The sequence below is a fragment of the Ixodes scapularis genome, unplaced genomic scaffold, assembly GCF_016920785.2.
Source record: "Ixodes scapularis isolate PalLabHiFi unplaced genomic scaffold, ASM1692078v2 PGA_scaffold13__105_contigs__length_92229423, whole genome shotgun sequence".
Taxonomy (NCBI): domain Eukaryota; kingdom Metazoa; phylum Arthropoda; class Arachnida; order Ixodida; family Ixodidae; genus Ixodes; species Ixodes scapularis.
This window is the reverse complement of record NW_024609839.1, coordinates 42,113,453-42,141,228: the sequence shown is the minus strand read 5'-3', so window position 1 is coordinate 42,141,228 and position 27,776 is coordinate 42,113,453. Positions and strand designations below refer to the sequence as shown.

At 47.7% G+C, this 27,776-nt stretch overlaps 1 protein-coding gene across 1 annotated transcript in view; it reads left to right on the top strand.

Moving 5' to 3' along the window:
* The window catches only part of LOC8040375 (glutaredoxin domain-containing cysteine-rich protein CG31559), a 129,587-nt gene extending 104,451 nt beyond the window's left edge, over window positions 1-25,136 (top strand). The window contains exons 2-4 of the mRNA XM_029991349.4: window positions 15,877-16,113; window positions 23,130-23,195; window positions 23,747-25,136. Of these exons, the coding sequence (XP_029847209.1) occupies window positions 15,877-16,113; window positions 23,130-23,195; window positions 23,747-23,938 (495 nt within the window). The 3' untranslated portion in view covers window positions 23,939-25,136. The remainder of the gene's footprint in view (window positions 1-15,876; window positions 16,114-23,129; window positions 23,196-23,746) is intronic.
* Window positions 25,137-27,776: the final 2,640 nt, after the last annotated feature.

Genomic DNA, 27,776 nt, shown 5'->3' with positions numbered 1-27,776 from the left:
CATCCTTAAAAATCATCTTAGCCTTGTATTTTACGAAAACGTTAATCGATTACACTTGCAATGATGCATCCCAAAAAGTATTTCCCTGGCTTACCTTCTTACTCGGCATATGAAATCATCTAAATTTTACAAAAAAAAGTGATTGTTATATAAACAGGCAACAGTTATATGAATGTGCACTACGTTCTCGTAAATTTGATTGTAGTTCGGCTTTGTATCAGTCTACATAGCAAGAACACACCTCTTGGCGCAATCGACAACGCTGACAATATGATAAACGAATGACCGCTAATTTTCCACTAGCGGGGATAAAACTGTATTCGGGATCAAATTTTTTTGCAGGCAAGTCACACTTCAGCCTGCGTCTTAGGTAAGGTCACGAGAAACTTTGATTGTGCTTGGCAATACCGAACAAGAGTGGTTAGGGACTATAGCGAGATCGGATAACATACTAACGTGAGCCGAAACTTGAAACTTTGTAAGGTTTTAATGACTACTAAAAGCATTTCAATTTATTTTTCAACATTTGCGAGTAGTCAGTAGGACGTATTTATGTAGCTTATCCCTGTTCGTTTCTGCGTGGTTTACTTACCATGTCGCACAATTCACAAAAGTCCGAGTACAGTTAATATAGTTTTGTTTAAAATGTGGTTTACAAATGCAAGCGTCTCGAACGCGAACCATAACAAATTACACCTTCAGCTATCAGCCAACTCATCCAGACCAGAAACTTTCAGCTACTCAAAATGCAAACCAGCCTGAGCTATCCTGGTTTTGAAAAACTTCGGCTGTGCACGTGTATGTTTATACAGCCTAGAACTTGGTCTGCCTCAACAGGCGACGAGTCTCCCAGCTGTGGATGAGCAATTTAGCCAGTGCAGTACAACCGCTAGCCGGGGGGTCTTTAACGTGCATCACGCAGTAGCGATACACGACCGCACGCCGGTACGATGCTCATACAGATTGAAACGGGCAGGGATGGGGATTGAGCCCAGGATCCTCAGCTCTGCAGCGCGAGCTTTCGTTCCACGTGCTCCGAGCTGGTGTGCGCTGCGCTAGCCCACTCGGCCATCGATCCCCCCTATCCTGGTTTTATATTGAGGGCATCCTGTAAGTGAACCATTCTTCCACGTTCCTAAAAGGAAAGTTTCGACTTCCACCAGCAAACGAAGGGAAATACGTACCGGAAACTACAACTCTCGGTTAATGCCGCTCGATCCACGGATTCCGGAAGCAACGAAAACAATCCCACCGACTTGAGCGGCCGTGGCCGTACCAACAGGCAAGGCCTAGCAAAACGCTCGTCACTCGCTGCCTACGACTGGCTGCCTCGTTAAATAAAAAATAATCGCTATTTTTTTTTTTTTTCACTTCGACTTTTTTTTGTATGAATAGCTTGAAACTTGACCTAGATCTTCCGGTTAGAAACTGAGTCTTGTCTTTTCGTCATCCCCTTGTCATTTTCGAAGTGGTGCCCGGCGGTCGCGGACGCTCGCGTCGCCGTGATTTGGCTACGTTCACATGAATACGACTGTAGTGCATAGAATCCAGTTAGCGTTTTGAATCGTCTCATGTCAACGCCTCGATTCGCTAGCCAAGCGCATTGAATCGAGTTCGACCCGATCCGTTAATACTGGTTGGTTTGAGATTTTCATGCCGAATCGAGACCTCCATGCAAACTCTAGCAAATCGAGTCGAGTGTTTGAAGGACGGAGGAAGGGAGAGAAGCAGAGTGGGGCGAAAGGCTAGCATGCAGTCATGTGCGAGTAGTGAATTTTGAGTTCGAAGCGAATTCAGAGAGAATAGTGGTTTTGGCCGATTATCTTCGAATCGAATATTGAATAGTTTCTCCAAGCCTCTCGCTACCGTGCTCCATGCTCAAACGAAAATTCAGCTGAACTCGTGCAGGTTGTTCCCAATTTTTCATTTGCCCGCTTCTAAGCTCAGTTAATTTTAATGTAGCTATATTTAAGAACCATGGCATGTAAATGACAAAATTGTCACAGCTATCCTAATCTGGGGGATTTATAAATCTGATTGCTACATGCAAATATTCTTTCTTCAGTTTCAAATTTAAAAAAAAAAAATAGAACGAATGTTGAGCACGGGTTCTCAAGACATCGCTGCCTTACACATGGTCTTGCATAATCGCGGTGGGATAGCCCCGTTGAGTGCGCTTCTCCCCCGGCTCTGGTGCACCGCTGGGAAGCAATAGCCGCAGAGCCCGCGAGCTCCGTGGGTATTGCTTCCCGCAGTGCACACATGCCTGGTGAGAAGCGCACTCAACGGGACTAACTCGCCGCGATCGACATTTCGAAAAGTACGAATATCGCAGTCGATCTCGAAGTGAATATCAAACAGCGAATTATTCGAAACTACTATTCGAGAATTCGAATATTCGCGCACCACTAATAAGATGTCTTCCAAACTTTATACCCCCCCCCCCCCCTCCGCCTTGAGCCACCGTCCAGGCCGCGTCGTCTCCGATGGACTCCACTAATCCCCCCCTCCACCCCCTCCACCCCCTCCACCCCCCGACAGGCTGCGTGTGGTGCGCTGTAACCATTCGATGCTAGGTGTCACCACCGGTCAATTCGAATCTATAGAAACGCAGTGGTTAAAATGGATTCAATGCGCTACGGTCGCATCCATGTAAATGCAGCCAGTGACGCTCGGCGATTCTATTTGCTGGTTTCTTTAACGTGTAGTTCATATAAACACTGGATGAATTACCCTCGCATCATGTGGTCCTCCCACTTTATCTTTCGTGTGTCCCTTTTATTTTGAGGTGACAACAGTACAAACGTCAACACGGACGGAGCTAGAACATGTATCGGTAGCTACGAGTTACGCGACACTGAACCAACACTTCCTTTGCTGAACGTCACGTCAGTATCGAGCCCTAAAAGTTACCGCAGAAGGTAATTCCGTGGTGATGCCGCGCGTGCATAATATTTCAAGACTCGATTAGCTTTCACGAGCCACGGCATGCCTCAAAGCCGCGCCAGCAAGCCGAGGAAAACCGGCGATCGGAATGCCAACTTCGACGATTGCTCTGCCGTCCTCACGATTTATTTCTGTTGGCCTCGTCTGTGTCTGAGAGGCTTCGAAATAATAAAACTCAACTCGGGAACCTTGCCGTCCCAGAATCTACCTGTTTGGTCACTTGACGAGCCTCCGACGCAACGACGACGACTGACTTAGTCGTGGTCAGTACACGAAGCTGGGTCGGCTGGCTGCTGTTCCGTAGGCTGAGAGGCCACTGTTGTCGCGCTACTGCAGTTTAATTTTGACCAGATGTACAACGAAAAAATTACGTTAAAAGCAACCCTAAACTAATTGTAAACAATACACCTCGACCTACATTCTTCCGACGAACTAGTCACGTGATCCTCGCTTCTACGTCACGACAAAAAACCGTCAAATTACACAAATTAAAAAAAACAAAAATCTGTCGTTTGTAGTTCATACAGCGGGAATTTAGTCTGCTAGAACATGGCGACGTTGTTACCCATTGCAGATGAGAAATTTAGCCGATGCAGTACGTTTGCTGGCCCGGGGACTTTAACGCGCATCACGCAGGAGCGATACACGGCCGCGCGCCAGTACGATGCTCATCCAGATCGAAACGGGCAGGGGTGGAGTTCTGCGGCGCGAGTTTTCGCTCCACGTGCTGGTTTGCGCTAGCCCACTCGGACACCGATCTCCCTAGCGCCACAATAGGCAACCTTGGATGCTGTTTCCTTTGGCGCTACCTTGCGACTGAAGCAGGAAACATTGGGTATGCCGGGAAGTCGCGGCTACATTGTTCGAACGTGAGCTATTATTTGATAATTAAAACAACGCAAAGGACAAACCAAATAAAAAAATACACAAACACATCATTTGTTTTCTTATTTTGTTTTGTCTTTGCAAATGGCGCTGGCGTAGATGGCGACGATGAAACATGACTGAACAGTAAAGCAATTAAAAGGGCCCAATGTACTAGAGATGAACGTTGTTAAATTTAAGGTTTGGGCGAGTTGGAATGGTATATTTAAGAATTTACACAGCGCAAAAGACGAGGGACCATATGAAGAAATCTGTCTGTGTATTTCTTCGTCTGGTCCCTCGTCCTCTGCGCCGTTTTAATTCTCAAATATGCGATACCAACTAGCCCAAGCCTCAACTTTAGTGAGCTATTACTTTGGTGGGGTCGGTTAGCCCAGTGCCCGGAGCAAGAAATGCTGGGTAGGCCAGGAAGCCGTGGGCGCATAACGTTCCAGTACGGCGGGAACTACGGCTCCTGCGGGCCAATTGGAACAGCGGAGTGAGGCACGGGACTACGTATCGCCGGGGTGCACTTTTACCGCGAAGAAGGCTTTTCGCTGCGTTATGCTTCAATATGTATGGTTTGCGCTCGTATACGAAGCGCTTATCGAAGTCGTTGAAACTCAATGCAGTTTGCTAAGTTACAACTAAAGTCACTGGATCCTGGGAAAGTCGAGCCAAGTTCCCCGTATGGTCGCCATTTTGTTCAGTGAAATGAGCAATCTCTCCTTGACCCCTCCGTTCTTGGTGAGCCACTATAAATTCGCTGGTGACGGGTAGCTTTGCGGAGACGTTTCTTGTGTACCGAGATTTTGCTATCCACACACCGGCGAAACAAGCATCACGTCGTACCACCACCTCATGCTGTGTCGGTGCTTGGAGGCACTGAAAAATAAGTTTACTGTCTTGAAATGCGCAAAAAGAACAATATAATTGGAAGAGATCCGTGAAGATGGGCATGATTGATTAGTTGGTTGCATACATATTGCCAAAGACGCTTGTATTGGCGAAGAACGCTTCCAGTACGACGATGCTCCATGGCGATCTTGGCGCGACTGGTTTAGAATGTCCCTTCGGAAGCCTCGAAGATTTGAATGGACCGAGATGGCAATTTCCATGGTAACGTAGACAGATTAGCCAATCGCCTTTCGAGGTTTTGGTCGTGTGTATGTTAGCTTCTGTTTGTGTCTGGCGGCTAGTAGGTAGGGAAGGCAATGGCGCTACTTTTCCAGGATCCAGTGACTTTAGTTACAGCGAGACAGGGTATAACCGTGGGCACTCATTCTGCTGGCGCCGCCTGGCTGTTGCCGGCTGTCTATGTGGAGCGAAAGTTTGTCTGCTTCTTGCACAGGGGTTACGATGATGTCAGAACGCCGAGCTCTTATTGGCTGATTGAAAAGAATAGTGGGTAGATCTCAAGGCATCTAGCACTGAGGTCTACCCACTATCCTTTCAATCAAAGTTGATCAAAGCTCTGCGTCGTTCTAACATCACCGTAACTCCTGTGCAAGAAACAGACAAACTTGCTCTCCGCATACCGTAGAAGTATTTTCTAACAAAGACGAAGAGGAAGAGACACCAGAAGTAAAAAGTTGGAAAATAACAGCCCGACTAAAAGTGCAAGGTCACGGATATTTCTTGTCTATGATACCAGACGCAACGAAGACGACAAACACCGTGACGTTGCGCCTTTTACTCTATTTTATTGACCTCAACGCCTCGTGACGTCGCGTGAGGAAACAAATTTAAGCGCATCTTCTCAATCGAGCACTCGCCATAAATATGAATACCCAAACAAAACACTAACAGAGGCACCACATACCAAAAAAAAAGATTATGCATCGCTGCTATTTTTGCGACGCTACGTAAGGCTTATGCTAACGAAGAGAAGGCCCGGTCCAGTGCGCTAATTATTTTTTTCCTTGCTCCGCTTTACATCTTTGCATAAGCGAACTGTAACCGTCCCAATGTGGTCACCGGCGTACGCTTTTGTCTCCCCTCCCCGCAAACTCTGGCGCACTCAGCACCACGACTCGCTGGCGCGGCAAAGAATTCGCGATGCGTTCCGGTAACCTCCCCCCTCCCCGAAGCACCGACATAGCCGGGCATCGGTCCATGACGTTGCGTTTCCCGGCGGCGTACAGATAACCCCCTTCTGCGTTGCCTCCTCGCTCTCTCCATCATCCCGCTTTCCATCGACAACAAGAACGAGAACATCCACTCTTTTTCTTGCTGCATCTGGGCCGGTGGTAGGCAGTGCGCCGCGGCGGTTTTTCTTGCACCCACATGGTCCCTTCTTCGCCCGCCATTGTCTTTCGCGAGGTCGTGTGGGAGACCCGTCGTTGTGGGCACTGCAGCACGTCCTTGGTTGCCTTCGATAGAGTCCCGTGCGAAACTACCGCTTCTAGCTTCCTCGCAGTGAGCTGACCAAATCGATTCGTGGCCCAAGCGCGTCGGGAAGAAGCTTATTCGGTTTTCGGTGGCGTCTTGTTTGTTGCGTTCACGTGTCTTGATTTCATTGTCGAGGGGATTCGTGCGTGAGGAAGTTGTGGGCATCACTACCTCGGTAAGTCCCTATTATGGATACTCGAATTACGCGCAAAAGTTTGCTCGTGGGAGTAAATCGTCAAACTGACCGTCATTGAGGTCAGCTTGAAAGGGGTGCAAAACTTTTGTTTGTTGAGTTGTATTTCGGAATTCGTCAGTATTGTTCTTTATTCCATTAAGACTTTCGAAATGTGTCCTTTGCGTGGTCTTGCAAATTATAAGTTTTACCTTAATTAGTTTATATTTCTCTGAAGTTACAAATGTGATGTATACAAGTAAAAAGAAGCTGGCCTGCATGTTTTGGATCTCATGGAGCTCTAGATATGAGTTGTCGGATCTGTGTAGTCATTAGTGTTTTCATAAAACCTTTGTCTTTGGAATCTGCGATGTTCACCAACGCAGTTTTTTTTTCCCCTTCTTATTGCACCAGAAAAATATTATTATGTGGATCAGACGTCACGCATTGCTAAACTTTGTTCTTGGAAGTTCTTGGAAGGCTATGTTTACTGGGGGAAGGACCTTTTGTCAAGCACAACCGCATCGACAGATAAAAGTATGGGACTAAACCTATGCTAGATCATGCGCAATACAAACTTACCGAGACATATACAACGATTTGGCAATATCATCTATGCCGGGGCAGTTGGCGGAGAGCAGACGGGCAAACGTGCCGTTTGGAACGTAATCCAGAGTTTGTTCGCTAAAGGACCTCCCCCACCCCTCCCATTGTGCCCGCTGTCTTTGATGTTCTCTTTACACATTGTTTTATACGACGAGGCTATAACGGGGCAGTTCGCTGCCCTATGGCAAATTGCATTTCGTGGAATCATCCATTGGAGTTCGGGTTTTTAATTTTTGTCGAGGTGGTCGCGTGCGTGAAAAGGTTGTGGGCATCGCTACCTCGCACGACCTGGAAGTAAAGAGAAACTAATAAAGACAAGAACAGCTGATTTTTCAAACACCAGCCTTCGAAGAGTGCATAGCGACAAAGGATAGCACTAATCACACCAACAACAGTTCCGACGTACCCGTGCGCTCTCGATCGCCTCCTCTCCCTCACGCAGTAAAGTGACAAACGACAGAGACATAACGGCGATAGCACAAGACGCCTTGTGTCGTCGTCGTCGTTATTCCCTTCCTGTATTTTGGTGCCTAGTGAACCCACCTCAGAATTTTGTTCCTCTCCGTCTGTTCCACTGTTCATCAATCTTGCGCCATGTGACTGCGCTTCTCGCATGTGTGGTTACCCCTAAGCTGAATGCGGTAGGAGACACCCCTCCCTTTGATCAGCCAGCCCTGCGTGGGTGTGGGCGGGAGCGTGATCACGTGGCTGACCGAAAAGCTGGTGTGACAGAAGTTAAGGTGGCCATAGCAAGGCGACAAGAGGCCTCACGGGAACACAGATGGACGAAGGAGAGGGGGAACACACCCACTGAGGTAGCATCAAAATGGAATACATTTCAGAAAAGAAAGAGAAAGGCATCTGCTCTAATCCAAGCCAAGATTGGTAGAGCTGGAGTGCAGTGGATGATGGAGGTAAATCCCAATGATAGGAATGCAGCAAAGATGTTCTGGGATCACAGAGATCAACACGATACAAGACGATACACAACGAGACGACCGCGGAGGAATGGGACAGAGCAGAAAGTAAAGTACTGGCTGGAACAGTGACATATGGAATGAGACTAGTCAGGACATTAGTAACAACAAGCAAATTAAATTTAAGACAGGCAACTGATCAAACTATTACGAAATGGAGGGGGGGGGGGGGAGATGTACCCAATGATTGGAAATTATGCAGGATAAGATTACTATATAAAGGCAAGGGAGATAGAATAGGATAACATCATACCGGCCAATAACAGTAACCTCGATCCTGTAAAGACTAGCTATGCAGGTCGTAAAAAATAATAATGGAAGAATTGACAGGAAACATTCTAGGAATACCTAGGAGTATGGCTGAATGAGGGAAAACAATACATAAAGTAACAGGAAGAAAATATGCTAAAGAAAGGAAAAAGTAATGCAGAATTTATGACGCATAGGGCACTATAGAATTACAATATATGTGAAGTTGCCAGGGGGATATAGAAAGTAATCATACTGCCGAGACTGTCTTTTGGCAATGCGGTATTATGCATGAAATCTGAGGCCCAGTCGAGTTTAGAGAGCCGCCAGAGGCTCGTGGGCAGACTGGCATTATTGAGGGCGCTTGGGAGTACACCGAATGAAGGAGCGCAGGGAGACATGGGCTCGGCATCCTTCGGGGTTAAAGAGGCGATCAGTAAGGTTAAATTTGAACAGACTAGACACAATGGAGGACAAGCGAAATGCGAGAAAAGTCTATAAGCATCTATACATGAAAAGTCTGAACACTAAATGGACAAACCGAACCTGAAAACTAAAATATAGATACCAACAGACAAGTGCTGGGGTATAGCAGACTTCCTCTGCAGAAAAGGAAATAAAAGAAGCCGAGAGAAAAATGTGGGAGGAAAGAATGCAGGGAAAATCCTGTGTATGCATTGGGGACGAAAACAGAAAATGAGAAAGGAACATTGGTGTTGTAATTCACGGGGGAGCTCGTTGTTATTTGAGGCTAAAACAGGAGCACTGAGGACTTGGGCATATAGGATAAAATATGAGGAAATGGATTCGCGGTATGCGCCAAGGGGAAGACGAGACAATATAACATGCGGTGTTGAGGTGCACACGCCTTGCTTCCGTCCTTCTGGAGGGGGCGACGGATTTGACCAGAGTGCTGGTGTTTGCAGCCGAGAATGGAAGAATGGATGTTAAGTGCAATTAAATAACATAGAGAAGATCGGAAGACTGGCGGAAATGATCTAGGGAGAATCGAATGACGTATGACTAACTAGCGCACAGAGGAAAATAGGGACTCCCCCTCCCCCCCTCTTCACCCCCCATGCGTGGCTCCGGCCCAGAGTCTCAACCCTGTCTCCCAGTGGGCTCGGTGCTAGGGCAACGCCGACTAGGTTGGACCGGTGGAAAATTGGCGACACCCTGGAGGGAAAAGGTCAGGGGTGATGCTTTTAGTTTTCTTTCCCGATCCCCCAAATTTCCTTCTGGTGATACACCACACCCCCTGGTGGCAGTTACAAAATTGCAGAGGGGAAGACAATTGGCTTTAAAGGGCGAGGGGAGGAATCATGCTTTTGGTTTTAGTTTCTATGCTAGGTGGCTCAAGCTACCGCCCGTTATTAAGAGTAGAGACGTTAGCATCCATCTTTCCAGCACAAGATTGACACCAGTTGAAACTTGAGATGGTCGGTATAATTGTCCCGGCGAGACGTTTCGCCCGTACTCTAGAAATGATCATATATGTACCACAGGATGAACCTTAATCAGCGAGTGTACGGGAACTACTGACTGGTTCCTCCTTAATGTTTATTAAATGGTAGTTTTTTTATATATATATATACAGATGTTGTCACTAAGACTAAACGGCAGTGTTTAGGACATGAACTGTCCTTTTCTAAGTTGAGCGGCTTTTCACACATGTCGCACCTTGACATTGGAAGGTTGCTGGCTGCTCGGACGCCTTGCCTAACGGAACCGTTTGCCGAGGTCATGGGAGTCAGGGTGAGTAGACGAGATCCCTCGGCGGTTTCGTCGATATGCTTTTTTTTATTGTTTTATTAGGCTGACAAGTTTACCCGCATGAAAGGTAAATAGGGAAAATTTCTCATTTGTTTTTGCTTTATGTTCGGATCGACGTAATTTGGTAACGTTCTCGGTCATTTTTGAAATCACTAGATTTGCGGCAATAAGCATGATTTTAAAAACCTGTTCACACATTCAGCACAGCGCCGAATCGGCGCTGAAAAGGACGCCGATGTGGCGATGATGATGTGCAAAGTTGCCAGTTTAGCAGCGGTACATCGGCGCTGTATCCCCGCTTACCACTGTGGAACCATATCGGCGACAAGTAGCATTTTACGTTTTCAAATAAATTAAAAAAAACCATTAAAAAAAACACCGGTGAAATTTTTGTTAGTTTGGATTTATCCGATAACCTCCGAATTTCGAGGTCACATTGATTAAAAATAAACTATAACCTACAAATTGGTTTGGTACAGGGTCAGTCAGCGATATTGAGTAGACGCCACTCCAATTTTCTTTCAAACCTCACACCATTGACAAAGGGGGGCGAAATTTCCTCATAGGTGATTGTACTTCTGTGCTGCGACAACGGGTCATTGTACTTCTGTGCCACGACAAAAGCCACTGTTGCGGCTTAAAGTTCTGACCCTACGAATTGGGCTTCCTAGAGGGGGGAGGGGTTCTGTTTTGTATGACTGAAAGTTATGAACTCGTTCATTTCATTGGAGAAGGAGGGGGACAGCTCGAATCCCTTCCGCACTCCACGCCGCGCAGCAGGCGGAGTGGTGGGATGGGAAAGAAACGAGTTTCCAAGCGAATATGTCCAGGAGTTTATTGATTTTAAAGTATCAACGTCAATTGAAGCAACATTTTTTTGGAAGTTCAGTAGCTTTAGTTAAGTTTTATTTAGGACAATGAGTCATACCAATGGGAGGGGTGCCAACGCCGAATCCAATTGGAGATATATTATTTGATATAAGCGAGTACTAATGAACTTGGTCCACTTTTATGTAAGGACATATTTTTATTTATTATTAATTGAGAACGCAGCAACATTATACTGAAATTCGGAAAATTGGGAGTCTAACAAATAAACTCGGAAAAACTCAAAATAAAAGACAAAAAAATAAACTCCGAAAAAACACCCTCCGATGTGCACGAAAATAAACTCCGAAAAAACGGAATCCAAGCGATTAGCAGCGTGCAAATCAGGGCTGCATCAGCGCAGTTTTTCGTCGCCGATTCGGCGTTGGGCTGTGTTTGTGAACCCTCCTTAAGATTGTTAATTTCTTGCGCTGTAAGCCAATCAACAAAACATGTATTTTTTCATATCCATTTATTTTTTTGTTTCTGCTGGTTTACTTGGGAAAATTTTGAAAATGGAACTTGGTGCACACGTCTTTTATTGCGTCGACCAGTTCCCCGCTAGGCTGACCGGTCAATCGCTAGCGGTTTGGTCGATTTACGCAATTATTCGATTATTGTAATCCAGCCTGATTAATAATGCTTTAACTGCCCTCAGTTCCAGCAGTACCTGTTCCTTATCCACGCGTCCTGCTGAAGCAAGCGTGTATTCGCCGCTTACTGCTCGATATCATTACGATCTTGCCTGGTTCCCACAATGGCATATTTTTGCCGAAAGTACCGCGCAGCAGCGCTGCAGGTGGCATAGCAGCGAGCTCTTTCAGACGACGCTTTTCTGGCGTTTGTACTCGCCCTAGCGCTGCACGTAACTTGTGCGGTGATTGGCGCTAATAAGAAAGGGTGTTTAATCGATGCGTATGTTCAGTATTCGACGCAGTCACGTGAAATTCTCGACGGCGTGGCGGGCGCGCTTTTTCCTGCTCCCGGACGCACCGCGTGGCAGCCAAGACAAGCCCCAATTTTCGCTCGGTTAAGCAGGGTAGGTCTCTCGCACGCTCATCTCATTTGGACGCCGTCTGCTTTTCGGGGCAAGTTCAGGCGTGGCCGCGGGACAATGGGTGACTTTTGACCGAGTCGCTTAAGAACGCCACGCCTGTCTTTCCAGGATGCCGTAAGGTCCTGGAGAGACAGCCGTGCGACGCAAGGGTAGTTGAAAGAAAAAATATCCCGTGGAAAGTTTCAAAACAATGGCGGATGTTTTGCAGAAGCCGCTTTTAGTATCTTGCAAAACGTTTGCTGTCGTTCTGAGGCGTCCATGGAGGTGTTAAACGTTTGCTGTCGTTCTGAGGCATCCATGGAGGTGTTAATCTGTGTCCCCTTAGTTTCTGGGTTGCCCTCGATATACTGTATCACGAATAACCGCGTTAATTGCTCTAATGTCGTGCCAGCGAGAGTTTGATCTCCATACGTCGTTCTTGAGAGACAGATGTTCGCGTCTCCTTATGAACGTTCCATCGCAGAATTCGTCGACGACGCGAGGAGTCCTCTCACATTGCCCGCCTTTTGCTGTGTGCGGACTTATAGAGCCACTCAATAGACCCCTTTCGAAATTCGCGCGCCGATTATTAGAACGTCGGATCCCCTTCAGAATGGCTAAACAACTGACATCGTACAACGGGCAAGTCATTCCATAAGATAGCGAACGTCAGAAAGCGGCCAACGCCAGGAGCCGTCGAGCAAAGAAAACAGCGTCGAGAGCGGGACGTCACTGCGCTTATCACCTTTTTCTGTGGGTGTTTTTTTTTTTTCTTTTCTGCTCCAACGAAACGCATAAAGTGTGCCGTGACGTTGCGGTTTTAGTCCACCATTGCGCAGGGATTCCACAGCTTCCAACAGAGTGGGGTCGAAGGGGGTCTATAGCCTACCGGCACGTTCTTCACTTCATGTTGCTAAAGATACTTTTCCCTCCTCCAGGAATGTTAAAATCAGTCAGAGTCAAAAAGTTTAGACCTGAGCTTCCTAACACTCGGGGAAGCGGCATTTTCAAATCGTGAACTAAGCGGAGTGCAAGTTCGTCTGCTTCTTTTGCAAGGGTTGTGGTGATGTCAGAGCGCCGAGCTCTGATTGACTCTGATTAAAGGATTGTAGGTAGACCTCAAGGTAGCTTGCTTTGAGGTCTACCTACTATCCTTCAATCAAAACCAATCAGAGCCTGGCGTTCTGACGTCACCACAACCCCTGCAAAAGAAGCAGACGAACTTGCGCTCCGCATAGCAACGAAATGAGGACGCTCATAAGTCAATCCCTAGACGTCCCTTATTTAGGGGCTTTTCCTTCCGTTTGAGGTCCTAGATGGAAACTATTTGATTCGTGAGTGAACGGAACACTTCCAGCAGCACAAAGGGGTGCCCCGTGGAAGGAAGTGACACAATAGTCCATCGTCGGGCGCGCACCCGAGTAGCTTCGGGCGTCTCTTTGAGGAACCGTCGCTAACCCTAAGGCGACCGTTTCGCACCGACGAAATGGGCCTGGCTCTTTTCACGCTCGGAGGGCCTCCGCCGGCATAACGCAGCCCGGGCGGTAAGAATAGCCGCTGCAGAAGCGCCTCTCACGCGCGGGCGGGAGAAAGTGTTTGTCGTGACCGCCCGCCCGCGGGGCTTCATCCGCGTGAGCACGACGTCCCCAGAGAGTACCGCTGCGCTATCCTGGGGCTTTGACTTCGCCCGGATTATTTCGGCGACGGAGGGGCATCGGCTTTTGAGACGCTGCCGACCAGCTGAAACGCAGACCGTGACGTCCGCGCAGTGACTCATTAAGTGCGGGCCAATGATCTATGCATCGTCCACTCGGGCCATCGGGCTTCGATGGCTCGTGAGGAGTGACTCAGGTCGCGGTTGGCAGTTCTATTGGCAGGTCACTCCGGTTGCACTGTTGCGGTTTATCCCTGGTTCGGCCTTTCTGCCGCCCTATATCTTCGAGTTTTCTTCTTCCCCTCAATTGGTATTTAATTTTCAAAAATTGCATTTGGTGTACTTGCCACCCTATTTTTGTTCATTTCAAATGTGCTTTAAATCGGGTTTGCCTTCCCAGGCGGTACTGATAAAGGCCTAATATTTTTTTTATTAATTTATCTTCCTAACCCTAATTTATATTGTGAGCGAGCGAAAGGTTAATTTTTAGTAATTTTTCACGACATGTGCCCTCTGCGGATCCTGGATGGATAGATGGGTGAATATTAACGACTGTGCTATTTTCAATGGGTGCTACCTTGCGCCACCTAGTCTAAAAATAAACAAAAGCACAAAACTCCCACCCCCCCCTCGCTCTTTACTAAGCCAATGAATTTCATAGCTATCGCCAGAAAGACGTTCGGAAGATCGAACAAAAAGGCACTCCCCCTGACAAGGAAGTCGCCAATTTTCCTCCGCTTGAACCTTGTCGGCGCCACTACGCGTCACTTCAACACCACACTGGGTTACAGGGTTGACACCTCGGGCCGGAGTCACGCGGGAGGTAGTCCCAATTTTCCCCTTTGCCGCCTGTCCTACGGCCGTGCTAGTTAAAGGTACTTCGTTTAATTTTCTCTACACAGTTTATACCAGCACTCTAACCTCATATGTCTTGCCTATTTGTTAAAATAACCCACGCTCCCATCATGCCTAGCGAAATCGAGGGCCCCCGGTACGCCTGTTGCCCCTTCGGGAAAGGCATAACTACGCTCCTTATGTGTTTAGAATCACACCTTTAATTGTTTCCCTCTTTTCAGTACGTATTCCGCACATTGTATACCTACATCTTCAAATTTAGCCCTATGCATTTTTTTAGCTTAAATCTCTACCTTACCATGGCATTATTGTCGATTTTTTGTCTTCCCGAGAAGTTGCGTACGACAAGTTTTTGGCTCTCTGGTTAACTTTTTCTGAACCTATTGCAATTCTACGGTCTTATCAATAATCGCACGTCTTTTTTATTTATTTTTTTATTGTTTGGCTCAAATGATATTACAGAAATGGTCAGCTAATGCGTGAGGAGATCTGGAGCAGTGACCTTATTGCAGGTTCCGGTCTTCGATAGTTGTCATGGCGGCCGCGAAAACAAAAGCGGGCGACACGCTTAATCCGAGTCAACGTTGATACGGTAGCGCTGTCTACATTCCAACTGTTCGTTCGAAGTGTCTTGTCCTGCGGGCATTGGATGGTTCGATTAAAACCGGCCGACAAACACGCACGGGGAAAAGCGAACCCTCGCCACCGATCTCTGTCGGTGGATTTGTTCCGGTCGCGTGGAGCCGGAAGCTGAATTTGCGGAAGCTAGGCATTGTCTGCCATTTATCTGTCAGCACTTCTTCCTTCGGTACCGCCCAGTCGTGGCTTCTCCCGCTGGGATGACGTGCGTGACACGGTTTGGCGGTCTTCGACGCGTCGTATGATTTGTGGCTTTGTTAAGCTGACGTTTACAGTGCTTTGTTCCTACAAAGTTCATCTACCTTCGCAATCCAATGTTCAGAATGCATCAAAAAGGGAAGGAGGCATATTCTGGGGTTGCACGAGCATGCTTCCATCACGGGAGTTCAGCCGGTCGTGTCGTCTGTTGCTGACGTTTCTGGGCCTTTCGGTAATTTTCGCGTGAGAAGACATTTCCGGGATGCGCGGTTTTGACGAAGCTTCGCTGCGAATTCTGCCGGGCAGTGGTTACCGTAGATGTGCCGTTCGTTCTGCTCTAGTTAGAGCTACACGGAAGTCCCAGCGCTTATTCCGATTTTGAACTTTGGTGAAGACGTTTTCTTTGTATATCTTCTGTCTCTAGCTGTAGAGTCCCAATATGCTGTTTACAACCAAGTCAGAGTATGCCCACACCGGCTGTGGCCACTGCCCACTTGCAGAGAGCAGTTTTTGTGGGCTTCCACCTCGCATCTCAAAACGAAACTATACGCGTTGGTGGAAGGTTGAAGGTTCTGAAGCATTAGCAGAGTGTTTCGGAACCTCGCGTGCCTTGTGCTTACGATGTCCTTGGTCGTTGTGTCCTGTGCAGCGCAACTACAGCCGGGAGGAAGAGGGCCGCGTGGTGCTGTACACGACGTCGATGGGCGTGATCCGCAAGACGTGGGAGCAGTGCCGCCGCGTGAAGAACACCCTACAGACGCTGCTCATCCGCTTTGAGGAGCGAGACGTCTTCATGAACAGGACCCACCAGAAGGAGGTCATGGACCGGATGGGACTCGCCCACGTCGTCGTGCCCCAGCTCTTCGTCGAGGGACAGCACCTCGGGGTAAGGATGCCCAGCTCCTCGTTTTGGGCCGCAGTCCTCACTGCCCACATGCACGTCGTGCAAAAGACGCGGCTGCAAACACGGTGGCAGAATTCACCGCGGACACGGCTCACGCAAGTTGGGATCATGTTTGCTTCCTACTTATGTCAAAGATGTCTGCCGACAGTTTCTGTAGGACCAATGTGACCGTCATGCAGGGGAGAGACACGTCTAAAACAAAGTCTGCAGGCTGTCTCTTGGAGTGGCGTCACGAGGGTCAGCAGCAACCGGGGCGGTAGCCCGCCACGACTCCTCCGCCCCCCCCCCCCCCCCCCCCCCGTTGCCCGCCGCGACGCCCCCCTGAGCGCTGCACCCGGGGCGGTCCGCCCCCTCCCCCCCTTTGTGACGTTACTGGTCTCTTGTGTGACCAGTGTGGCCGCGGCTTTAGGCATGACACACCCCTCAACACTGTGAAGAATTGAAAGCAGCATCTATACGCTGCTCAGTAGTGCGCACGACGGAGCATTCCTCAGTATTGGTGCTTGTCCATCCCTCAACTTGTATTGCGGGTAGAGCTTGAGGGAGACGAGGAGGTCAGAGAGCCGAGCTCTGACCGAAAGGATTAGTGGCTAGACGCAAAGCTGGCTGCCTTGGTCTGGACTCGCTGTTTGGACGCTGGCGTCCGGCTTTTGGAGTTCGCGTGCAAACAATGAGTCGATACGCGAAGGCTTTGCGTTTAGCCACTAAACCTTCCAGTCAGAGCTCGGCTCTCTGGTCTCCTCGTCTCCCTCAATTTCTACCCGCATAGTCATCCAAAGCAGAGGTGTTGCTATTTAGAGGCCACGAACTGATTTTTTTTCTCCGGCTAACTGCCGCTGAAAATCAGCAACTTGGATTCATAAAGCCTAGAACCGGTATTGTTTTTTGCCTTGTCGCGCTAAACCGTTTATGGTCTCACATAACCCATCTTCAGCTACATATTTACCCAGGGACGAACGGTTACACCGCTCGTCGAAAGACACCGATCAGATTCGTACGTGTTCCTTGAGATTATGCCTCAGCGACATAGTAATAGCGGCAGCAAAGTAAGAGTATTCCATCCTCTCCAGCTTCCTTTTTCTGGTCCCGTATTGTAACCCCGCACCATTTGTTGTTCTACACATATTGCTCAGACAGTGATTGGTCCATTTTAGACTCTTAAACAAGAACTTAAGATGAGGTTCAGTTCGAGCTCCTTAGAAACAAGCTTGAAACGAAAATAAGGGTCAACGACGGCATAGGTGGTCTGTTTGTGTGAATAAACACCACTTAGGGACAAGGGCAGACATCACAGTTCTTTCAACTGTCCTTGTCCCTAAGAGTTTTCTTCTTTCTTTGATTCTTGTATTTTCACCAACCCACTCTTAATACCTTGTGTCTACCAGTGTGATGTGCTTTGGCTGAGACTGAAAGATTACGTTACATAATAAACTTGGTCTCGGGATGGCTGAATATTTATTTCTAGTCAACACAGCTGTGCCGGTACCGGGCCCGATCGTGTCTATCTAGACGGCCCTGGAGTAAGAATGCAGCTTTCGCTGTCACTGTCCCTTTCTCTCAGAACCTCTTCAACGAACACGTCGGCGTAAAAAATTGAAATGATAGACAACCTGCACTCGTCCGCTATTATCTTTACTTGTTACGCTTTCATTTTCACCGCTCTTTCTACTTTTTAAAATTGTTATTTGAAGTATAAGGGGACTTGGAGCCTCGTGCACCCGCGACTACTAAGCCCTTCTTTCTACGTTGCGAGAAAGTGGGACTGTGAGGTGCAGCGTGTAAGCACGGAGGTGGGACAAGTTGCCCGACGAGGAGGACTCGCTGACCCGTCATGGGTTGTTGAGCCGGCTCGACCGTCCGCGAGGAGCGACGGTCAGCGCAAAGCTGACCCCCGGTGCCCACACCAGATCTGGCTGTTGTGGACTTGGCAAACACGACAACAGACAGACCGGCTGGCTGGGCGTGTTAGCGATATCACTAGTTATAAATTTCACGCAGAATGTGCTTGAGCCTAGGACTCCGTTAAAGAGTCCCCAAAATAGTGCGCACATTCTTGTTTTCCTCCCTTTAAATCACCAGATTACTTGTGCAGGTTCAACCGTGATGTTTTCTCTAATGATACTTACTTCTACTCTTTTGTTTATCAGTATTTTTGGTTATCACAGGGTCTATACTTCTATGTATCGTGTCCCATCTAGCCATATGTGGTCCATATGTGGGTGTCTAGATCTGAATACAGTGCATAGACTCCGGAAATGTCCATGTTGAATCCATCATGTGAATTAAGGAATAAAACAAGTTGGGGCAATTTTATTCACACTACAATGAAATCGCAAGCGAACTACTTAATTTCGAAGATATACCCTTACATTTGAAGTCGAGTTGTTGGACATTTTACATCTTGTTTTGGCTACCGGGAGTAAGACACGATCGAAATGGTGAATGAGCACAGCATTCTTAGCGACACCGAGAGACGCCGGTCAGTAATACATATACGACGTTTTACATTTCAGGTCGCCAACTTCCGTTCACATCTTGATGCTATACCTTGCTAAGGGCTAGGGTTTATATCGATTTTATAAGCAATGTAGATTATCGTCATCTATAGGCGGCGTGTCTCGTCACCCAAGTCGTATCGTAATAACGCCGGCACGCTTTACTGCATTCTTCCAAGTCGTTTGCCTCTTATCAGTCGTTTTATCTCCCTTCATTCTTTCCTCCATTCCAGCGAACCGAACAAAAAAATCGTGGGCGTTCTGACGTTTTGAAGTCAGGAAGTCGGCTTCTATTGTGTGTGAGCAAGTTAGGCGAGGAGGGCGGTCGAAGAACGGAAAAATGTAACGAGTCGGCTGAAGTAGGGCTAAAAAAATCTCGGAAACGAACGGAAAGAAAAAAGGACAAACGTAGCCGTTTTTCCCAAGGTGCGCGCTTCAGTGTGAGCAGGTGAAGAACTCCACCAACAACGAAACGGTCGGTCCGCTGCGAGAGCAGACAACATAAAAAAAAAAAAAGCCTTTAATATTATTTTTTTTTTTTTTTTTCAGAATCGTTCGTTGCCTTTGTTCCGGTGGGCGGCATAGCTTCCTACTTTTGGCGTGTAATGTTCGCTATTTTATAGAACGTTTCGAATGGCGATTACTTGCACTATCGCTTTTGGATGTGAATCCACTCAACCCTGCTACGGCTGGGGAACGTTGGAAGAAATATGGGTTCTGTGTATTTTGAGCTCGATTGTCCGCAAGTTTCCGTTATTCTTATGACGGAAACGTTTTGAGCCGTATAGGAACGAACGTTGAGTGATCGATTTAAGGGTATTTGGTGATGAACAATTTCCGGCTCCATCATCCTAAATCAAATTCGTGTTTTGGTTTTTGACGCATATTGGGGACCATCTTGGGTTCTTCAGCAGGGCAGGGATGGCGAGGGAAAATGCATGGGCCCTTCAGAACGCTAAAGTCAGGCTCGGTGAAAAACTGGTTCTTCAAGACAGAAGGGCCGCGATCTACTACATACGAGGACAGAGTTCAAATATGTCTTATTTGTGACTCTTAATTCTTTAACCGAAGCCACTACATATGCGTGCCATTAAAAGAATACTGTTTTCAGAAGCTTCGAAGGGGCGGCCAATTCGTTTCGTAAAGAGAGGTGCGTCGCAACCCAGGAGAGCCTAGCTATTATAAAATCATCCGCTGCCAGTGTTTTCTCCAAGTGGTCCCTTGTGAGATTCTTTCTACCGACTTCGGCCAACTTCGTGATGTGACAAGTTTGTTTTCTTAGGATGTAACTTATGGTTAGTTTCCGGGTCCACCCTCGAGGAAATCGGTCCGTCTCGCACTGTGCGACAATGCCGGAGCCCGAATGTCTGGCGTTTGAAGAGCGCTCGCGGTTCTTTGCGGCGTAAAACGAAGGGGATTGCAGCGGCATGTCGCTCCTTGCGCTCCTGCGAAAGAACTGGGCAAGTGCACGGTATGGATGCGCCGCGAACAGGTCGGTTTGTAGAGTCGGTCGTGTCGAAAATAGCCCCTGAGGTCGGGCGGGAAGGTCAGGCGTGCTTCTCGTGCCGATCAGCCGCCTGGCCGATTCTTCATACCCTACATCGACGCAAAAAGAAAACAAAAGAAAATAGGCGCAAAAAGTTGGTAGTTGCGAAGAAAACCGCAGTGTGATTGCGAAAGAAAAAAGAGGAAGCCACCTTCCTGACTGACTGTCATTTAACTGAGGACGAGGATAAGGTTTACTAGTTTTCTTCGCCTTAATCGGTCTAGGGCCACTAAATACGCTACGCTTCAGAGTAGCGACACTTGGCCATATTGTGGCTTAAAATAATGGTTGCCAGTTATCTGAAGCTTTATCTGAAATCACAGGAAACGCTTTTCTGCCCTTCAAAAATGTTTAAACAGTTCGCGACAAATCAAAGCAATATTACACGACCGAATCTAATGCTGAGAAAGTCGCACTTTTGAATCATGACGATCGACAGTTGCGTCTGCTCTCCACAAGTACCAAAATGGCGGTGCCCACAACAATGTCCGGGAACGGAGTGGCGATACCCTAAGCGCAGCAAATTTAGTGGCTCTAAATCGGTCCTTTCCCTCTCATTTGTTTGTGATGTGACACGGTGTCCTCTTGTTCCTTTCTTTCGGTTTATACGCTGGTTGTTTTACATGCGCGTCAATTATTTCCGTTCCGGTGAATGGTCCGCTTCTGGGTCGTAGGGCTCTGTTACTTTTTTGTCTGATGTTCTCGGGTGAGACTGATTAAGTGTTACTTTTTCACTGTTACGATTATTCAGGTCATAATGATCAGTAAATCTCATTAGCGCATTGGCAAACTAATTTGCTATACAGTCATTTCGAATACCAAAGTCAAGTATGTGGACGGTATTCTTCATACCCAGTACTAGTAGAAGTGGACAGGACGGGCGCTGACTAACGACTGACGTTTTAATGAACAAAGTTAATAAAAAAGCTATTAAAAGGTAAGGGGTAGATATAAAAGCAACGTTATGTAAAAGGAAGCAAACGAGGAAGAAGACGAAAGAGCTGCAAATTTGGAATTAAAATTACTCTACGTAACTATACGGTACAATAATTGTTACTAAACTTTATGCACAAGGAAGGAACAAAATATAAAAAAAAATAAAAGCTTCAAAAGTAAACTGGCAAACTGTTAAAACAACATAAATGAAAACTAAAACTAAAATAGGAAAGGTTGATATCTACATAGCTTTAGGAGCAGAGGTTCAAATCGAACAATTCCTTCGCCAATAATGTCCCAGAAGGGGCACTGACACACGCGTCTCCTTTGGAAAAAATGACTTGAACATCATATAGTTCTCTCCAGCGCTTGTCGTGGAGCCGCTTCAAGACCTGAGTGTGTGCAAACAAGGGGGTGCATTTACAGTCTCGAACGTGTATTGCTAGACGTCCTGCCAGAAAAGACTTGACGGACAGAGTTCGCTCTCGCAGCCTCATAATCAGGCATCTACCCGTATTGACAAAACAATCCTCCCGCCAAGGCAGTTAACGTGTTTGTTTGTAATCTTGATGAATTCCTTTTCTTTCTTTGCTCAGAATTAATTTTTGGGCAATGTGTTTGAAGCTTATCTGGTGCTACGAGCAAAGTTTGCACCTCAAACCTGAAAGCCATCCTCTAATTTAGATTGTGGGAAATTTTGTGGATGTGCGGCACAACTGCTGGTCGGTGCCTTTTATCCAGATACCCTGAGGCGAGGAGTCTTGTGCGTTGAAGCTGTCTCTGGCTGAGTGGATGCAAGAGTTTTTAAATGCAGCGCTCAAACAGCTAGTTACTTGTCACTATACTCATTTTGGTGAGCTTAGAGTACGCCGGATCATAAATAAGCAACATTTTCTTTGAACGTAAGATAATACGACCAGCATACGTAACTGTTTTGGAAGTAGAGCCTCAAATCTAGGAGTTGTTAAATTTTCCTTGTCGGAGACTCGCGTGTGAACCTGTTTGCCAGTTTATTCTTGAAGCTTTTCTTACTTTTTTATTCCTTTCTTTCACATGAAATATAGTAACGTTTATTTCACCTTATTATTATTTATAGTAATTTTCATTCCACATTCGCAGCTCCTTCGTCTCCTTCCTCGTTTGCTTGTTTTTTATTACTCCCCCTTGCATTTTTCCTTCTCCTCTTTCTTATTCTTGGGTATTAAAACGTCAGTTGCTAGTCAGCGTCCGTCCTGTCCACTTCCTCTATTAGTCCTCGTCCTTAGCGCTGTTTGTGTTCATAATGTTTCACCAACTAGCCCAGCATTTCATTTTGTTTCATACCCAGGCTCGCTCTCGAAACGGTCGGAAAGATCGGCACCTCAGCGTAGCCATCTCAAATTTTCATCGAAGATGTAGCGCTGGCTGCCTTCGTTGTTTTCTTTTAAATAAATGCGTATTCACTCATCGAATGTGTATAGGAAGTATTCACTGGCGGCCATAGCTGTGTGCACGACTGCTGAGCGCGTGCTGATGGCGAGCTTCCACAGTTCTTTTGTAACGTGCATTCCGCACCCTCAAGATTGCTGGTCTTAGCAGCCTATTAGCGTGGGCTCGTTATGAGCATGCGCTTTAGACATCACCCACAAATATGGCGCCCAGTGAATACTCCTTATTGTAGTGGCAGATTTCATCTGGCAACAAACTTGCCAGAGTCTGACGACCATGCAGACGATGGAGTTTGCGAGGGTGCGAGGGTTGTGCTTGCGGCATGATCTCCCGTCAGACACAACGAGCAGACGGCCCACCCAACTACAATAAATATGTCGTGCTGGCCTGACCCAGAGCTTCATATAGTGACACTAGCCTCACCGTGTCATGCAGTGCACAACTCGACTTTAGAAAGAGAAACCTTATTTTTTACAATTCTGTTCTCGATTTGTTTCATTAAGCTCTGCCGTGATTCCTTGCCGCGTAACCCGTAATGGCGCGGATACTTACGTAAATATATTAGTAACCTTCATATATCGTTTTGTGTACAGGGCGCCGAGATGGTGGAACGCCTGAACGAGACGGGACAGCTGAGGCAAATGCTCAAGCCTTATAAGGTATGTGCCGCTCTTATACTGTAACCCATCACTATATATTAGTTTAGTCCTCATTAGTGACTTGTGTGTTGAATTTTCACAACGGACTGTTCTTACCGGTATCGCTTAGGGATCTAGCTGCAGTATACTTGTATACGTGGATGCAAGTAACTCGATGCTTGGACGATCTGAATAACCAGCTCGGCGGCTCTGAGACAAAGCGCGCACCTACGGATTCACTGAGTCCGAATGAAGACTCTGTGTAACCGATGTTTTGACTACAAATCAAAAGATGCCCGAGTTATCGAAATTAATACTCAGTCCTTCGCTGAAGCGGGCCAGGTGCCTTTCGTTTGTTTGGGCAGGTAAATCCCTCAAATTGTATGTCATGCTACGAAAACATTTATATTACTTCCAATTAGACGGTCGAGATTGGTGCGTCACTGAAAGGTCTATAAGCCGTCCCTCTGCGTTTGAAAACCCCGGATAGAAGGAAAGCAGGTACGCGGATGGGCATCTTGAGCCGTAGACAGGCGCAGTCAGTTGAGCGCGTCTTCCCTTCCTCCTTGCAGAAGTCTACCGTGGGCGGCACGTGCACCATGTGTGGCGGATTCCAGTACCTCCCGTGTCCCGTGTGCGGCGGCAGCAAGAAGTCCGCGCAACACCGGCACCGGTTCTCCTCCTCCATCATCTTCCTGCGGTGTCGCAACTGCGACGAAGGCGGGCTGGTCCGCTGCCAGCTCTGCATCAACGGCGACAGCTGAGCCGGGCTAGCCGAGACCCCTTGGTCGGCCGTCCAACTGCGCGTACGCTCGACTCGGAGAGCGCGGAGTCAGCCTACGGTGCGCTCGTATGCGACAGCAACGGTCCCGGCGAGCCGACGAACTCTTCTACCTCTCCCAGCGAGCGACATCCCTCAGCAGATGGCGCCCGGCAACAGACGTCTGGTGGAATCACCCAGTGCAGAAGGACCGTTGGGGTTCAGTGGTGACAGTGGACAAAGAACGGTTCCCACTGGTGTGTAGCCTACAGGTGGTACGAAACTGGACGCTCGAGGTGCCCGGACATTCGTACGCTGTGTGGGACAAAGCAAATTAGTGTCGGGACGCTTTGAAAGAAAAAATTACTTGGCGTGGTTTTTATTTGCATTTTGACAGAGAGTGTCATGGCTGTGGTCGCTTGGCCTGTGGTACCATCACGGTGGAAGAAGCACACTGTGGGTACCATGCAAGGTCCGCGTGAGGTGGCATGTGTGCCTTACATGACTTGGAGCCTGGCAAGCTTATTTGGTACGCGTGAAACTGCCCTCTGTGGCCTGGGGAAGCGCGGGTTGACAGCCCCGCGTTCTTATCAAAGACATTCCAGTGCGTCTTGATTACGAATGGCAGATCGTTTTTGTGTGTACAGTGCCGAGGTTTATTTGAGTGACGTTGCAAACCCCAGAATGGCAACAATGTCCCGGTATACGGTCCCACCACACCTCGGAAGACCGTGAAAGGAGTTTGGCGCTCTAAAGTTTCGGCCGTGCTTGGAAGAAACTCTTCACTTTCTCTTGCTGAGTTATTGAGTGTGGTTATATGAGCGGATGTCTGATACATTGTTCGTACGCGTGGTTTTGATACAGGTAAGCTGGCTAACTCGTGCCCTTTTTTTATTTGCTCAAACTATCGCCTCCTTTCTAAGGGCCCTTACCACGGTGCGCCTGTTTGGTCGTCGTGTTTGAGTATGAAAGCGGTGAGAGCGTTCTTAACCTGAAGGTCCTTCGTGCGCCTGCTGGCTTTGTACGTGACAAAGTTGCTCACGGGTTGTCTTTATCCGAGCACTAAAACGTCCCAGGTGGCCTTGCAGCTGTGATCACCGTGGTTAGGCCTCTTGAGCCTGTTCCTTTCTTTGTCTTTCCTTGTGACGATTGCTGTAGGCTTGAATTTCTATTAAATATAGACGGATTATTTACCACAAAAAGGCGTCTCGTCTCTATGTTCCTTGTGTTGTCGGCAAGCACACCGAATTTCAGGGAACGCTAGACATATTTATTTACAAATTCATGTTTCGCACAAAAGCGGTTGCAGAAAGGAACATGACCATATGCCTCGCTCTTCCGAAGCTTCTGCACAAGCACACTGTCCACAGCTCCTATCCGCGGCCAAACGCGCTTCTTATCCAATGAAGCATCCTCCCGCAAATAACAACAACGGCAGAATTGAAAAAAAAAAAATCCGACCGCAAAGCATCTGTTTTACAGCGAAGCTGTTTATAGCTAGGGTTCCGTGAATTTTCCATGTGCGTCAACAAAAACTCGGGTCCGGAATTCGATGTAAAATCGCTTCCTCATGTGCAAAAGCTTATACGTCTAATCACGTGGATACGCATTTTCAGTGGATTAGTTATCAATGGGCACCATTTTTAAGGTCAGTAGACTCTCGGGTAAGTAATAAAGGTTTCTCAAAGCTGGTGCCGCTGTGCGACCCGCGTCGGCCATGTCTACGCTCGCACCGCCCTCTCTTTGTCGTCGTTGCAAGCCCCCGCTTGCGCGCCTCGTTTCCTTTCCTTCCGCTCTCCCGTGGTGGCGGTCCCGTTGCGCGTGTCCTGTTTTCTCCGGCTCCTCGGGGCGGCGATAGTTCGTAACTTTGTTCAGAATTGTGTGTCACGTCTGTATCTTGTGCTAAACAGCTTCGCTGGTCATGCACATTCACAGAGTGGAATGGCTCATATTTTTATTTTTTTCAACAATTAAAAGGCGGTATTTAACAGTAGGTTACAAAACACGGGAATAAGCAAAAAAATCGAAACGTATCGGTTAACAATTTAAGGGTGGCGATACAATAGGAGAAAGATTTCGAGTTCAGTATAAATAAAAGACAAACTGCCCACAGCGTCATTCGGTGCCGTGAAATTATAATGCTCCAACAGGCCCTTGTACACAGCGCGACACTGTTAGCGCAAATAAGCTGTCTCCACTTTTATTTATTTTTTAGCAATAATTGTATTTTCAAACAGAAGGGACGCCATAAAAACTACTCGTGTGGCAGAAAGTCCCCATTCGGGGCAGTTACCTAATTGCTAAAGTTCGATGCTCATCAGTACTCCTCTCCTCTGTCTGAGTGAATTGCAGAGAAGGGCTGATGTCGTGTTCGCACTAATAGTTACACATATTGAATTCATTGTAAAAAAATAACGTGCATCAGCAACAATGAAAGCCTTGCGAAGACTACGGCGGACCATAATATGGCTATGGTGGGCTACAAGGCGGAGGTGTAACGATCGCGCTTGCGAAAGTGACTCAGTGATTCAGCATCCGGAGCTGTGATGGGTTATAGGCCTTTCCAATGTTTACAAATCCACAGCTCAGCGTGCGATCTCCACAGCTCAGCACGCGCGTGTGCGTCGCTTCGCAAAGCGAGCAAATCACGCGCGATACGCACGAACACTGAAAATGAAACCGGCCAGCAGCCCTTTTCTGGAAAGGTCTATAGGGAGTATTCACTGGCGGACCATATCCGTGTGCGCTGCTGCTGAGCGCGTGCTGACGGCGAGCTTCCGCAGTCCTTTTGGAGCGTACATTTAGCACCATCAAGGTTGCCGGTCTTAGCAGGCTATTAATGCGAGCTCGTTCTGAGCATGCGCTATAAACATCGCCCACAAATATGGCGTCCAGTGAATACATCCTATAGCGGGGCGAAGAGCCATCGTTAAGTAAAGCCCCTCGATGTGTTTGCGTTTGTCTTTCAACAAGCGTCAAATGCGCCACCGCGCGAGACCCGTGTCTCGAGCGGCCCTTGGAAGCAAATGGCGACGCATGCAGCACTGAAATGAGCGTCCCTTGGAAGCGAGTGGCAGCGGAGCGGCGACGCATGCAGCACTGAAATGAGCGTCCTTTGGAAGCGAGTGGCAGCGGAGCACCCGCTCGTGGCACGTGTCCTGCGCGTTTCCACAACAGTGGTTGACGGTACTTGTAATAAACGCCTCCATCCATGAACTTTAATCGATAAGTCAAGCCCCTCAATGTGTTTGCGTTTGTTTTATCAAGGGACTTCATCGATAAGTGGATAGCAGTGCCACCCCGCACTGCTGGGAATAGAAGGTGAAGGAGGTACATTGAGGAGCTTGACCCGCCTACCATAGCCTCACTGCAGCCCGTATTCATTGCGTCGAGCTCAATTAATGTTCCGTGCCCAATTTCGTTACGGCTAACAAGAAAATATTCTTTGTGCGGCACTTTTTGGCGTGCTGAACATCCCTGCCATCTTCCCCCACTGGATGAAGCGAACGGTTGTCACACCTCCCCTCCTAGCCCACCGTAATTTCGTCGTGCATGTGGCGGCTGTGGCCAGTAAAAACCATTAATGGCGATGCCAGAACCTAAATCGGCCTCAGCCGTTAGCCCTCTCGTGACGCGCGTCCTAATGGGCTAGAGTACCACTATTTGAGCTGCGCTTAGAGTATTGGCACTCCGTTCCCCGACATTGTTGTGCGCGCCGCATTTTGGCTCGTATGCAGAGCAGACGCAACTGCCGATCGTCATGATTCAAAAGTGCGACTTTCTCAGCATTAGATTCGGTGTTAGGAAGCTCATGTAATGTTGCTTTGCTCTGTCGCGAACTG